The sequence below is a fragment of the Clupea harengus genome, unplaced genomic scaffold (assembly GCF_900700415.2).
Source record: "Clupea harengus unplaced genomic scaffold, Ch_v2.0.2, whole genome shotgun sequence".
NCBI lineage: Eukaryota > Metazoa > Chordata > Actinopteri > Clupeiformes > Clupeidae > Clupea > Clupea harengus.
In genome coordinates, this window is record NW_024879963.1 from 35,872 (window position 1) to 49,949 (window position 14,078).

General features: G+C 42.5%; 2 protein-coding genes across 6 annotated transcripts; both read right to left on the bottom strand.

Moving 5' to 3' along the window:
- Positions 1-2,178: 2,178 nt before the first annotated feature.
- Positions 2,179-11,820, bottom strand: entpd4 (ectonucleoside triphosphate diphosphohydrolase 4). 4 transcript variants are annotated; one of them, XM_042705814.1, is made up of 13 exons: positions 11,677-11,820; positions 9,837-9,963; positions 9,470-9,667; positions 9,139-9,344; positions 8,776-8,926; positions 8,121-8,224; positions 7,943-8,002; positions 7,702-7,853; positions 6,847-7,013; positions 6,130-6,454; positions 5,815-5,900; positions 5,566-5,727; positions 2,179-4,137 (listed from the first exon to the last, which is right to left on the bottom strand). In XM_042705814.1, exons 2-13 carry the CDS (start codon positions 9,842-9,844, stop codon positions 3,894-3,896), a joined length of 1,863 nt encoding a protein of 620 aa, XP_042561748.1. In that variant the 5' UTR covers positions 9,845-9,963; positions 11,677-11,820; the 3' UTR covers positions 2,179-3,893. The 4 variants fall into 4 exon arrangements, with proteins under 4 accessions (XP_042561748.1, XP_042561749.1, XP_042561746.1 ...); XM_042705815.1 differs by having other exon boundaries at positions 7,726-7,856; XM_042705812.1 differs by having other exon boundaries at positions 7,702-7,856.
- Positions 11,821-11,857: 37 nt separating this feature from the next.
- Positions 11,858-14,069, bottom strand: LOC122130944 (charged multivesicular body protein 7-like). Of its 2 annotated transcripts, none has more exons than XM_042705817.1 (5): positions 13,876-14,069; positions 13,433-13,531; positions 13,282-13,339; positions 12,730-12,966; positions 11,858-12,182 (listed from the first exon to the last, which is right to left on the bottom strand). In XM_042705817.1, the coding sequence occupies exons 1-5, from the start codon at positions 14,029-14,031 to the stop codon at positions 12,127-12,129; spliced, it is 606 nt and encodes a 201-aa protein (XP_042561751.1). In that variant the 5' UTR covers positions 14,032-14,069; the 3' UTR covers positions 11,858-12,126. The 2 variants fall into 2 exon arrangements, with proteins under 2 accessions (XP_042561751.1, XP_042561750.1); XM_042705816.1 differs by having other exon boundaries at positions 11,858-12,185.
- Positions 14,070-14,078: the final 9 nt, after the last annotated feature.

Here is a 14,078-nt window from a genome sequence, read left to right on the forward strand (position 1 = left end):
CCATGTTTGTTTCCTATATGTGTTTGTTTCCTATATGTGTTTGTTTCCTTGATGTGTTTGAGGTATTATACTGTAGTGATACTGTAAAATGTTATTAAAGTAGATTATATATTAACAGCTGTTAATGTTATAATAATTAACAAATAATTGGCATAAATTCATTTTTATCTGTTATTTCATTTAGTGGTTGATAGTCACATTATTGGTCATTTAATTGTTTTTAAACTATTACATATTGTCATCCCTCTATGTCTGCAAATAGTGGTATTTGTCAACACTGAGGGAGAACAATGTGTAGCAGTTAAACATTTCTGATTTAAGTCTATTGAAACACTTTAGTAAAAAGGATTCTTAATACTAAAGTGTTTCAATATACTTAAGTCACTCACTGTTTAGTGCCACTTTTGCTGTGTGGCCTGGTAGAGAGGGCAGTGCTTCCATGGCAACGAGGGCTCAAGGGGTTCACAGTGACACAGCTGAAAGACGAGAGGGACGACGACCCGAGACACTTCATTAGAATCAGTGCCTCACAGTGTTGAAAGACCTGGATGCGACCCTAGAGAAGGCACTATTTGTAAGAGCGGTTTGTAAGGAAAACCAATTCTTGATAGTGGAAACCAGCGACTGAGCCAGATACAATGAGCTATTTGAGGGGACAGCAGCAGGTCCCAGCACAGAACACTGCAGTGCTGGGATGCAGTGTCCAATTCTGTTTTGCTGGATTGTTTACATTGAGGAAGTGGTGCAGCTATACAGATTACTTGAGTTTGATTTGTATATTGTGTCTATGTACTTGTAGGTCTGTTCTTCCTGAGGGGATTCCTGGAATTTATTTCACAATGTAGTTATTTTGTCTACATTGAGTAATTCAGGAGTTTCGAGACATTCTCCAAGCAATGCGGTAGCAGCCACTTTCACACAAAGTGCCTTGAGAGATGCAGTCAAGAGAGGTAAAAAGGAATGAGCGATTGAGGGTGTTGATATTTGAGCCCAACAGATATTGTGTATGGCTAGGTCTGAGCCACTCTGTTTCCTAGTTACAGAGCCAGGACTGTGCATGAACATCATCAAGTGCACACAGAATGGACTGCTAGAGAACCACAAGGAGCAATTTTCTGAATTCGACCACCTTTGAGGAAATGAATAGGCTGTTATGTGATATGTAATTGAGGGCAAATCCTTGTTGAGAGTTACACTTGGCTATATGGACCGGGCATGACAGACAGCTGTGGAACAAAATATTCTTATGTCAGACAGTTTACACATCAATACTGATTAAGTGCTTTGCTTTTATTTTTGTACATGTACACTTGAAGGACAATATGAACTTGACAGAAAATAAACAATGGTCTTGTTTTTGAGATTGTGTAACTTCCGAAAGAACTCCACTTACCTCACCTGACTGATAGAAAAGCTGCCAATATCTGGCTTACAGGCTTACAAGGCGACAAAGCGAGAATGGAACTGCCAACCTCTGCCATTTGCTAAAGTTGTACGAGGCATTACAATAGCTTGTCAGTAGTTATCCTTTGGCACCTCAGCCTGGTGAATGGCGAAACCTGACCCCGACGAGGCCAGGCCAGCAGCCTGAAAACCAAACCCTTGTTTGACAACAAGCCACCCAGATAATGTGAGACACAACGGCTAGGAAAACGCAGTCTGTGACAGGCTGGGAGTTGAACTCGGAGACACTCACTCGTTGTTCAGGGGACCGGAGCGTCAGTGCCTGTCTGCAGCTTGGCATGCCTGATTGATGTGCCCCGGAGTGTCCCCTGCCTCTTCTACAGGCCACAGGGGTCTTGTAAGCCCTGGCTACCGCTGCCATAAATATACATTTGTTTGTTTACCCGACCCTTATGTCACCACAGGAGGGCCTCCTCCTGAGGCCACTTCCCAGTCCTGGAGAGGGGAGAGATCAGTGGGATCCGCTCATTCATTAGGTAGGTGTGACTGGTAAAACTATTGGGCCAACTCTTGCAGTACTCCCTTCACAGATAGTCCAGGAGAACACATGTATAAATACAAACACATAGACAGAAGTCAGTTCATTCACTTACCACATGCTAGAGAAGACTAGTCAGTGCATCCCAGGAACTGATCATAACGATAAGAAAATAGAACTCATTCCATTCACTGACTATTAGTAAGCCTGAGGAAAGGCAACTTAGACTTGCTGAGTACTTCAATATTGGTTTTAATATCAGACAAGGTTGTTGAACATTTCCGTGCAAACAGAATTCTTTCCTGAACATCATTTATAAATATGGTGTCTGTGGTTTCACAAACATTTTTCATACAGCAGTGACAACAGCTTCACAAAAAGAAGCCCAGAGTGAATAAAAACACATTCACACAAACACACACGCACCCACAGAGGATTCAGAGTGACAGATCCACATAGACCCAAAGACCTGTGGACCGTTTTCAGCAGACTGGACTTTCACTCCTCGAAAAACACAGGACTTGAACTGGGATTCCAGCTAGGTCACACTTCAACATGTGATAAGACATTTTGGGGGAAAAAAAATATTGCACATTTTTGTTATTCAGATAAAGTACTGAGCTGTTGCCAACCCTATTAAACTGTTTTAGCAAACCAAACAATGAAGTACAAGAAGCATGAAGTACAAGAAGCGTGGATGCACAATCTACTGAAACTCTAAGCCACTGCATGTCATAACAATGTTAAGACATACATTATAGCATGCGGTGCTAATATTGACAGCATCTAATTCGGTTTGACACAAGCCATTTGAAGGAGCTTTGATGAAGCTAATTTTGATAAATGTAAAAGTCAAGATGCAAGGTGGTCCCTAAAAGTGTGTTGTATTTAAACTAGAAGCCTGGGAATAGTCTCAGAAAACCATGGGAGTTGTGGTGCTATGTAGAACAAAAACACCACGGCCAAATAATTCATCCTTCCCTTACACACGCACACACACACACACACACACACACACAGACATAAAACATTGGTCATTGGTTTATGCCTTGGATCTATACTTTGAACTAATCTGCACTGGATTCTACCCACTACTGTATACAGAATCACCGGTACAGTCTTGACAGTGCAGAAATCTTATAACCTAGCGTCTGAAATATTTACCAACCGTAAATCACAAGCATTTTCAAAAAAGTACCATCTATTGAGGGGTACCACAGTCCTATTACACATTCTGCCAAGCTGAGGGTGCCGTTGGTGTCTTTTTCAACAACAACTGCCGAGAGGCTAGATACATTTTCTCATGGTCTCCCCATGGTAACAGCCGTAGACCTTCAAAGGACTTCAAAACCAGGTCTCACCAAACATGCAGCTGGCATTTCAGGACATGATTAAGTATCTGGCTAAGGAATGTGCCACTGGAAACATATATTAAGTCAAGTGTGATGGAGATAACTTGGATGACAGTGAAGACCGTCAAAGCAGACAGACAGACGAGGAGGGCATGAAGGCTCCAACTCCATCTAGATCATGAAGGAGTTTCATGGAGTTTCATGGAGTGAGGGATCAAATCTCTGGTAGGTGCACTTTCAAGACTAGCAATGTGAACAATGGTCATTAAAAAAAAAGAAAAACAAAGATATCAAAAGAAAATAAATTAACACAGAAACACATGATCCTTTCAAAAGCTAGACTGAAACGCTGCTCACAGCACATAAAATGTCCTCTCTGATCAGTTCAGTGAACAGTCTTCGAATGATGGGTCGCAGCAGCACAGAAGCTCCACCCGAGGCTGAGCTCTCAGTTTCAAGCAGTCTAATCCAGTCTCAAGTGAAGTCAGCGTGATTATCGCCAGCTTCATGTGACTTTCATGTGTGTGTACTGGCCAATAAGCCCCTAGCCGGAGGACAGGAGCAGGGCAAGGCCGACCCAAGACAGGCAGGCTTCTACCCTATAGTGTGATGGGAACGTCAGTGGAGCCCAAGCCTTCCTCCAGCCACTGCACGGAGGAGGAGGAGGTTCCGCGGTGGAGGGCGGCAGCCCGGCGGTGGATGCGCCTCAACCGGAGCAGGTACAGCAGGATGGAGAGCAGCACCACGAAGAAGCACGCCAGGAACAGGTAGTGCGTGTTTATGTAAGGGAAACTGTGGCGCCAGTGAGAGTGCACCCCCTTCAGGCTCTCCTGCTGTATGTCCCTATGGGCACAAGACAGAAAATTAATTATATATATATTCATATTCACACACACACACACACACAAAGTAGAAATAGATTCTACTATTCAGCTTGTAATTGAAAAACCACATGCAACAAATAGCAGCGACTGCCTCTGATGGTGAAACTACTGATTCAAAAATGACGATTGGACAGAAAAGGGTTAAAGCAGCAGTAGGGATAGTAGGGTCGTTCCATATCATTTCTGCCAAATTAGGAAAATCTTTCCACCACCCGATCTCAGAATAGGCTGATAATGTTCCCTTTGAAAAATACACTCAGATGGGAGATAATATATCCCAAAGGTTTAGCTTCCAACTCTAAACCTTTCTGTTTACATTTTATGCAGTACTCGTGGAAACTAGCTTTGAAGTAAGCTTTTGTCAGTAACAGGCATTTTTCTGATCTTTGGAGCTTAGTAACTTGGACATAAATTATATGTTATATGATATGATTATGTTCAAAAATGTGTCGAGTTTCTAGAATACATTTTATGAACTGCAAATTTCTTTAACCTTCCTATTATGCTAATTACAATAAAATAATGACATTCATTCTGTTGTGGTCATATTGACCCGCACTGTGCACATATGTCCAGAACATATTAGTTTTAGAAAATTCAAAATCTGAATCTTCAATTACATTGGAGATCTGCCTGTTCAATTGTTTGTGCAGTGCTTTTTATGATCCCTCAAGTGGAATGATGTGTAATGTGTAATGTAATTGAAGATCCAGATGTTACGGTACTAATACGTTCTGGACATATTGACACAGTGCGGGTCAATGTGACCCAAAACAAAATTGGAATTACATTGGATGTAATATTATTTTAGGATAGTAAGAGGAAGGAGGGGGTAACTATGTTACAACAAGGAGGTAACCATGTTTGGGCCTCTATATCTATCCAGCCGTTCCATCCAGCATAAAACAGATTAGAGTTTTGGAATCTACAGGGAATATTGAACTAGCATGCCAAATTTAAGATTATATGTATGGCCAATTTACTCTCCAAAGATCTGAAAAATGCATGTGACAAAAAAAAAAAAAAAAAGAGTTTTCAAGAGAAATAAAAAAAAATGTATTTAGTGAGTAGAACGTTTACTGAGTAGGTAGCTACAATTTTGGGATAGGTCCTCCCAGAGTGTATTTGTCAAAAGAAAAGATTATCAGCCAATTCTGAGATGTGGTGGATGTCCTCAGGGTGGTTAGTCCTGGACCAGAGAACTCCATAGTGCATAGCCTGTGCAGCCAGTGGGATATGCCTATGCGTATCTGTCCTTCACATGGCCATATACCAGCAAAATGAAATTGAAAAGGATTAGAAAAAACGAGTTGCCTATAAACACGTACCACAAACAGTGGTGTTCGTGTTAGTGTTGTATTAATTAGTGTTGCTCTAGGTTTGTTACCTCAGAGGCAGGAAACGCGTTCTGTAGAGGATGGCTCCCAGCGTCCACTGAACCTCTTTATCGTAGACCAGCAGCGCGGTCTTCAGGTTGTCATAATTGGTGGGGAAGGCGAAGCCCGAGTGGAAAACCTCATACATCCACGCTGATTTGAAACACTGGTACCTGCAAAAGAGACATAATGTTACAGACACACTGCACCAAATAGAAAAGCTGCTGTTTTGAGTGAGACGCACTACAGTGGACACTTACTTGAGTCTATGCAAGTCAGCATGAGAGGCATACAGACCCCGGTCAAATCGCTCCTTCAGGGTCCTCCACTGGGTGGCGCAGTAGTTCTGTATAAAAACATTAGAAGAGGTTGACTATAATATTTCAGGCACAGAAAAAGCCTACAGAAGTGTTTTCAAATGTATAGTGGAAGCTGGCCATATCCATGACAAACACTTGGAAATTCTTTACACCCCACACTTTATGCGGCATAAAAGTAAAATCTGTTGTTAGAATTATATTCATTGTCAATACACAATAGCGCCTGCAGCTAGATGCCTGCACTCCACTGCATACCTTTGCTGCACTGGTGTACTTTGTGGAGTTGTAGTCACCACCCATGCGTAGCACATCTTCCGTACAGTAGTAGTACTCGGAGAAGCCATAGAACTGACTGTTGCGGAAGTCGATGGCTGGCTGGTAGACGCCGTTGAGGGAGGTGTGAGTCTCGTTGGTGTGGTTGAGGAACGGCTGCAGGAGCAGCCGGCAGGAGTCAAAGTCACCGGTTCCGCGGATGTGGACCCTCTGTCCCGCAGGACCCACTTCATCCTGCAACTCGGTGGGAAGACACGGGTCCAGAACGGGAGTGTCTGCCGACTCCCCCCCATGCTGGTCCAAAAGCCTGCAGAGAAACACACACCAACGAGCTGAGCAATAGCTGACATTTACTCTCAAGCATGGAATCTCATTTCATTACCTATAAGCATAATCCACAAAGTATTTAGTGAGATCAGATGAACAGGTGATGATCTTTACCAGCATTTACTATGATAAGTAAGGCACTACTAGCCTTGTCTCTACTAAAACTGTTATTACTGCTGCTACTGCTACCACCACCACCACCACCACTACAACTACTACTACTACAGACCCACCCACCTAGTGAATAAGCAACTATATACAAAAAGCAGCAGAATCCTGTGGGTTGACATGACCACACCTCGCTGTCTAAACCAATATAACTTTTGCGATGAATGTAAAGATGAATGTAAAGATGAATGTAAAGCGTCTTACTTGTTCTGAAGAACAGTCTTGCTGACCAGGCTCTCCTCATACCTCTGGCGGGCTGCGTTGCCACCGTAGCCCAGGAAAGTGGAGACATAGACGCGGTATACGTGCTCTGTGCGGTGGGCATCACAGCCCAGGTTAAACTCTGCCAGCAGGTTCTTAGCCATTTCCTCCTGCAGAAACAAAGTCAGTGTTAAGGCAGTATTTTTGAGAATAGTATTTTTAAACATAGACAAATTACTGGAAGGACATAGAAGTTAGTGAATATTGCAGTTTTCTATTTCAGCATGCAATGCCACCAACACCACTCTAAAGCCCAGTTTACGTTTCAGCTTGTTCGTTAAACCCAAGAAGTTGCATCGCACGATTACCACTCTCCCCATGTGCCTTAAAACACAAAAATCACAAAGTTTAGAGTTTGATTGTTATCACTCCTGCTTTGATTCACCTGAAAAAGTCTATGGGCATATTTGCGAAGAAAACCTTGACCTATAAGCGTGATGCGTTTGAGATCTGCCCTCCCACATTACAGCTCATCCAATTCAGCTTAGAGAATCTATACACAGAACCCGAATAACCAGGTGTGTTTGATCAGTACCAAACACCAAAAAACCTGCAAGATAACAGATCTCCCAGGTGATCAACCTTTGCGTTACGGTTAGTGCTCTAAAAGCTCATTCCCTGTCCTGTTTAGAATCCATGCTTATCTTATCTCTGCAGAAGGAAGGACCTCAACTCCATTAAACAGACAGGAATGTTCACCGCACAGACAGTGGGCGGTGTTGTGTTGGAAGGGGAAGAAATCAGATGAGTAACAAAAGTCAACATACTTCAAAAAATGAAACTGTATAGGATAATAACCTGCTGTGGAGAAGAAAAGCTTACACTTTTGGGCACTTCGAACGCGATCTGCGTGGAAACGCCACCCATGTCCAACACACCGGCTGTGCGCTTGCGTACCAGCGCCTCCTGCTGGTCACCCCCTGGGACCTGCACCTCCACCACTGCCTCACCTTCTAGTTAAGGAGCAATGGCTTTAATACAAATCAAAATGTAACGATCATCAACAAACCATCGTAAGTTAAGGAAACCAGGCACTTACCATCCTCTGCATGATTGAATCTTCCGAGGACAAAATTAATCCCAATCCAGGCATACACACCTGCATAAAACATAAAGGGAATTTAAATGTCTTTCAACATTTCACTACGCATGCACTACAGTCTCGTAAAAGGTGCCAGTAAACTGGTTGGTTGGTTTGCTCCAAAGAGCAGGCTTACCCTCCTGTTTCCCGGAGATGACCTCCACATGGGAGTCGGAGAACAGAAAGTTGAAATGCACAGGGATGTCAGTCCGCAGATCCTCCAGGAGCGCCTCCTGTTGACTGAACATGGGAACACCGGTCACATCTCAAAGCAAGGACCAACATCACTCTTCATCACCAATATCCACTGAAACCCCTCAGCCTTAGCAAATGCTTATGCAAATTCTCTTTTTAAAAGGTCACATTTCACAGACAGAAACCTGCCAATGCTGTCAGAAGATTAGGTGAGAAGGTTTCACAGAAATTCAAAGTATGTGAGAGAATCCTTCTGTGCATAGGGGATAACATTTCTGGCAAGACTCCGATCCACAAAGAGCAAACAGTGGTAACAGTAGAAGCTGATGCTACAGTTTGCTCAGGCTTCTTGTGTGAGAACATCTTGACGTGGCTTATTTCTGGAATAATCTGATGTCATGTGAACATTGTTTCATTTAACTCCAGACCACCAATTATGTCATGACATCAGTATCCTCTAGCTTCTCTTTGACTGAGCTTACTCTATGGACTTGGTCACTCAAGTAGGGTTTGTGGTCTGGTGAATACATTTGCTTTCTACTGCATCTCTTGATGAAAACAGTTTTGCAATTCATTTTCTCCCATGCATGGAGTACCTCTCAGGCAGCACTCTCATTCCCGCAGTGCAGAGGATGTACAGAGGGGTTTCCTGATGCTTAAACTTGGGGATGTGCTCTGCAGCGAAGCTTAGCAACGGGTGGATGTAGTCGCTGGCCTTTTCTGGTGTGGTAGCAAGCTCTGAGATACCTGTCAGTCCACAAACACCAGAGGGTTACAACAACAGACAACAGCAGGTAACAGAAAACAGTTACCGCACATGTTCAAAACAGTCAATGAAACATCAAGCTCTTTCTTCAGAAAGATGCATGTTAAAATTCAGCAATGGTGATGCACTGCAGCATACATCCAAATGTTTACAAAGCTAGGACAGAGATGGAGTAAACAAGCCAAAAGCCCACCTGGTTTAATCTTCATGACCACTGGCTTCCGGTGCTGGTCTCTCATCTGACGGATGTCCAACAGGTCGTGTGGGTTGCCGTTGTGCCGCGGCCAGCAGTAAACAAACACTCGGGAGCCACTGCTCCCACAGTCAACCACTAGCCCATAGTTAAGGTCGGGGTTACTGGTGTCTGTGACCTCCAAATCAGTCACTCTGGCCAAATGTCTAGAGGGTTAGAAGGGTGCCACACACAAACAGGTGAATGAGCAGAACATCATCAAATACCGTAACAAATCTGTTGAGTTTAGGAGAATCAAGAGTCTTGATAACCGATGTAATAAACCCTTCACCTGTGAATATGTTTGTCCTCCCTTATCCAGCTGTACTGGCCCTTTCCTGTGACCAGCAGCAGGTAAAGGAGACCCAGAAGCCCAGCCAGCAAACCCAGAAAGATCAGCTGTCTGAATGAAGGAAAAAGGATCCGAGGGAGAACGGCTGGTGATATGCTGAAGTGCCAGGAGGCAGGGAAAAGGCAGGATATGCTGAGCCTGTGGAGATCAGAGGACAGAAGTGGTGAATGGAAGATTACATCATCAATTCATAATCATTACTGGTCCTACGTTTAACTTTTTACAACAGATGTCCTTGCAAACATGTTGGACGACGAAATGCCTTAAACGGCAAACAACATTTGAATTCAGTGAAATCAAAACGTACTTTCCCATTCTGTTGAGTGTCCCTTAAATCAGTTCGATGTAACGGAGATGCTGGCATTCGACACCTGGAACATTACCGGTAACCCCGCTGATGCACATGCACACTCCTTGGCCGCGACATTACCAACCTGTAATGATGGGACATGATCAAGAGATGAACTACAGATGCATTTCTGTAAGAAAATGCAAACTGTGATTGCTCAACAGTAGCAAGCCCTCGCCCAGCAAATGACAGATTATACAGCCCCAATGCAGATTATTATAATTATGAGCATACAGCACACAGTACTCTTTAAAATGAACTGTAGTACTTATTATGTTTATTGTCTGCCCCAATACGCCAAAGCAAGTTCCTAGTAGTAGTAGGCGTAAACTTACTTACATTTAAAAACAATTCTGATTCTGATAAAATCGTAACTTTTCCAATCAAGGACACTCATCTGCTGTATTTTTTTAAGAAAATGAACAAACCCACCAACACAGATTATATGACTACGTACCCCCCCTCCCCCCTCGTATTGTAAGTCTCCACTAACACAGCTAATGTGACATGGGTCAAGACGAGTCTTCAATAGCCATCTCAATATTTAATTTAAATGGTTCAAGAAAAAGACAATGGAAATTATTGATGTATCGGTATAACGTTCAAACTGTTTGAAAAGAAAAGGCATTGATACATATAAAATGGCATATATATGGACAAGAAAACAATTCTTGCCAAAACACATTTTCCCATTACACTTAACTTCCTCCTGAAGCAGTTATTAGCAACGCCACATCCAACGTTAACTTCACTGACGTGGCAAGTCACTCTAAACTAAACAAATAATTACTTGCATTAAGTAAACGTTATCGATACCTGTTTTAACATCTGGTAACTGCCTACATTACAAACTTACTGTCATACATGTCACTGCCGAATCCAGATTAAATATTATATTTCGCCTAAAATGTACTTAGTTATCCAACTGAGTTCGCAATGATGCAAGTTAGGTTACTTATTCACAGCCCATTGTTACGTTACAGAGCGAAGATGAAACATATCTTACATCTGACCAGCAAATATGAGTGCAAATACTAGCTAGTTGCCAGATAACCTACTCTGCTAGTTAGCAGTAGAACTCCCTCAACGTAACATTCAGTGAACTAACTTATAGGGCTATCCAGCTAAGAACCACGCTGGCCAGAATTACCTGCAGTATCACACACTAATTGAATAAACGTAAACGTCAGCGGGTAAACCATATCCTACCTGTCCAACGCAACACGAATGCTGGTCTTTCACCGTCAACGTCACTGCTACTGCCTTTATACCTGAAGTTACATAACCTGTCTGTCGTTTAGCTAGCAAGCAGCCAGACTATGGTCACAGTTAGCTCTAGCTCGTTTGAATTACTGCTAGCTACGTTATCTTTCTACCTAGCTAACAGCATAGCTTCAGCGTAACGTTATTAGCATAGCGAGCTGATCCAAGTTACAAAGCAACGCTTTTGTTAACCGCTGACGTCTATTGCATTGTTTATATTGGTAATGGCTGTACCTAAATATAAGTCAACCAGGCCGCGTATGTGTAGGTTCACGTTACTGTTTGATCATCTACGAGAAATGTAGCAAGCTAACTAAGCTAGGACCGGCAGGGAGCTAGCTAGCGACAATAACTCTACTTTGTTGGCTCACTATGATAGCTTAGAAAGTTTAGCAGGGAAGCATGCTATCGCTAACGTTAAAGTGAAGATACCACACTAGCTTTATGTTAGCGAGATAGCTGCCTGGTTCTGTAGTTATGTCACTCGCAGAATCCTGTCACATAGCCACCCTGGCCTATAAAATGTTCAACATACCCAAACATGCCTTTCTTACAACATCCAAAACTTGTCTCCGCAGTTAGATCCAAGTAAGAAGAATCAATTCAAAGCCGAGAGTGGACTAGCCATCGGCCACGAAAATCTCAATCCGTTCAGAAGTCGCGCATGCGCAACAGTTACAAGTTAAGCTGCACAGACAACGACCAGACAAATGCCATTTCACATTTGCATACAATTTATTCTGTATCACAACTGATGATTCCGTCACACGGAATCAGTTTTTTGGCAACATAATTGTAATTCTTTATTAGAGTTATACACTTCACAGACATTAAAAGGCCACTTTTAAAACTTTTAATTTAAAAAGAAAAAGGATCACAAACATGCCATTACAAACATGAATAAAGGCATATTACAAATAAAAACAACATACAATAGACTGTAGTTTGATTGCTTAATACATTGACTAAGACATCTCATTGTGCCTCACTGGGCTGGCTCTGGTTTCTTCAGTGGTGAGAGAGGTCCTCTCTGCTGACCACCTGCTAGGAAAAAACACATAAAGAGTCAACACTTCACAGCGAGATAACGGCCTTTTGCCGGTAAATAGAACATTTCATGACGAGCAAAAAGATTAACTGCACCAAAAATAGTCAGCATATTTACACTGTAACATTACAAGTTGTAGTTACATGTTTTATATCTACATTTAACATACCATGTTACAGTATAAAAGTTTAAGAGGGAAATAAGCCATCCATTATAAATGACCCTTGCTGAAGCTCAGTCAATCACATTATTACAAAGACAAAGTAATCTGAAGCATAGCATTTCAAACTCAGATGAATTCAGAATGTAACAAAACTTGAAAATCGTGCAAGACTTGTATTGCAAGTCGGCAAATGTCACTGTTGAGAACAATGGCCATAGACGTGAGACAGCACCATTAGGCTTAATTACCCATCTTATCTTTTTATTTCCCTTCCTAAATGTACCCTCCAGACCTTTCAATGCTAGGAACATTTAAAATGAAAATATCTTAATAACAGGGGAGAAAAAGCCATCCCCACAGCTCAGAGACAGACAAACCTGCTCCAGAGATGTTGAGACGACTCAGCTCCCTGTCCAACTCCTCGTCTGTGATATTTAAATGGGTGTCGGGTACAGTGGGTAAAGAGAGGAAGAAATCGTCGTCAAGAACACCCGTTTTCCTGCTGGTTGGCATAGGGCCTGAGGGAACCTCTGGAAGGTTCAGTTGTCCATCAGGAGCAGACTCCTCCAAAAGAGTCTTGAGCTCTTCCTCCAGCTCATCTGTGTCTCCACCAGCTACAGGCATAAACACAGCATCACTGAGCACAGCATATACACCATGATTAATCACTATGGTGCCTCTGTGTGTATGATTTCATCTTTGTGTAGGCAAAATATATGTTCATACTTACAACATAGAAACCCTTACATTAAATGTTGTGAAATACCCTGCCAAAACCATACATTATCTTTCTAAATATAAATTTGTTTTGTCATGCAATTTTCCATATTAATGTTATGGATGTTGTGCAAAGATGACTGACATTACTGGGTGGGCCATTCACTAAGTTTGCACGTATACTTAGTTAAGCCTCAATGTGGCGTACGTACTTGTGTCCAATGCTCCTCCGGCAAGCGTCTGGTTCACTTCGTCCTGAGTATCACACAGCTGAGCAAACAAAGAGGATGGAGAACCAGTCAGATGGGAAAGATCAGGGTGACTACATGTTATTCATAGAAAAACATATGGAAGAGGTCTGACCTCCTGAATCTGATCCACCAAACTTTCAGCCTTCTCCACAGTGACGTCTTTTAACGAGAGACGCAGAGCAGCTACACCAGCCTGGTATGCTTGCATCACCTGCGTCAAACACAGACATTAAGTATTGCTTAATGGGACTGAACACAGATACAATTGTAAAATTCTATCTAAATGGCAATCAGGTTCAATACCCGCTTTCTTCCTAAATAAATTGTGCATGGGGAAGATTAAATGAACTTAATAAGCATGCTGGGTTTAAGGGCGGATAAAAAAAAGAGCAGACTAATTGGTAATCAAAGAGGTATGTATGATGAAAAAGCATGCATGACACACAGGCAGAATGCATACGAAACAGTACAGAACCAATTTCCATTCTTTTTGAGCACAGAAGGATGTCTGTGTGCATGGTGCAGCATGGCTGTAGCATGTGTCTATTTTCTCACCAGACGGTCCGTGTGTGAGTGGGCTATTCTGTCAAGAATACCCTTTACAGTTTCAAGCTGGGCGTAAAGTCGGTCTGCCCTCTTCTCCACACGCTTTCTCCCCTTAAGGCACCTCAGAGCCTGCACAGGGAGCAAGAAATACAGTGCACAACTCATTTAAGTCTGATATGCAGATTTTTCTTTTTAGCATCTACATTAACATA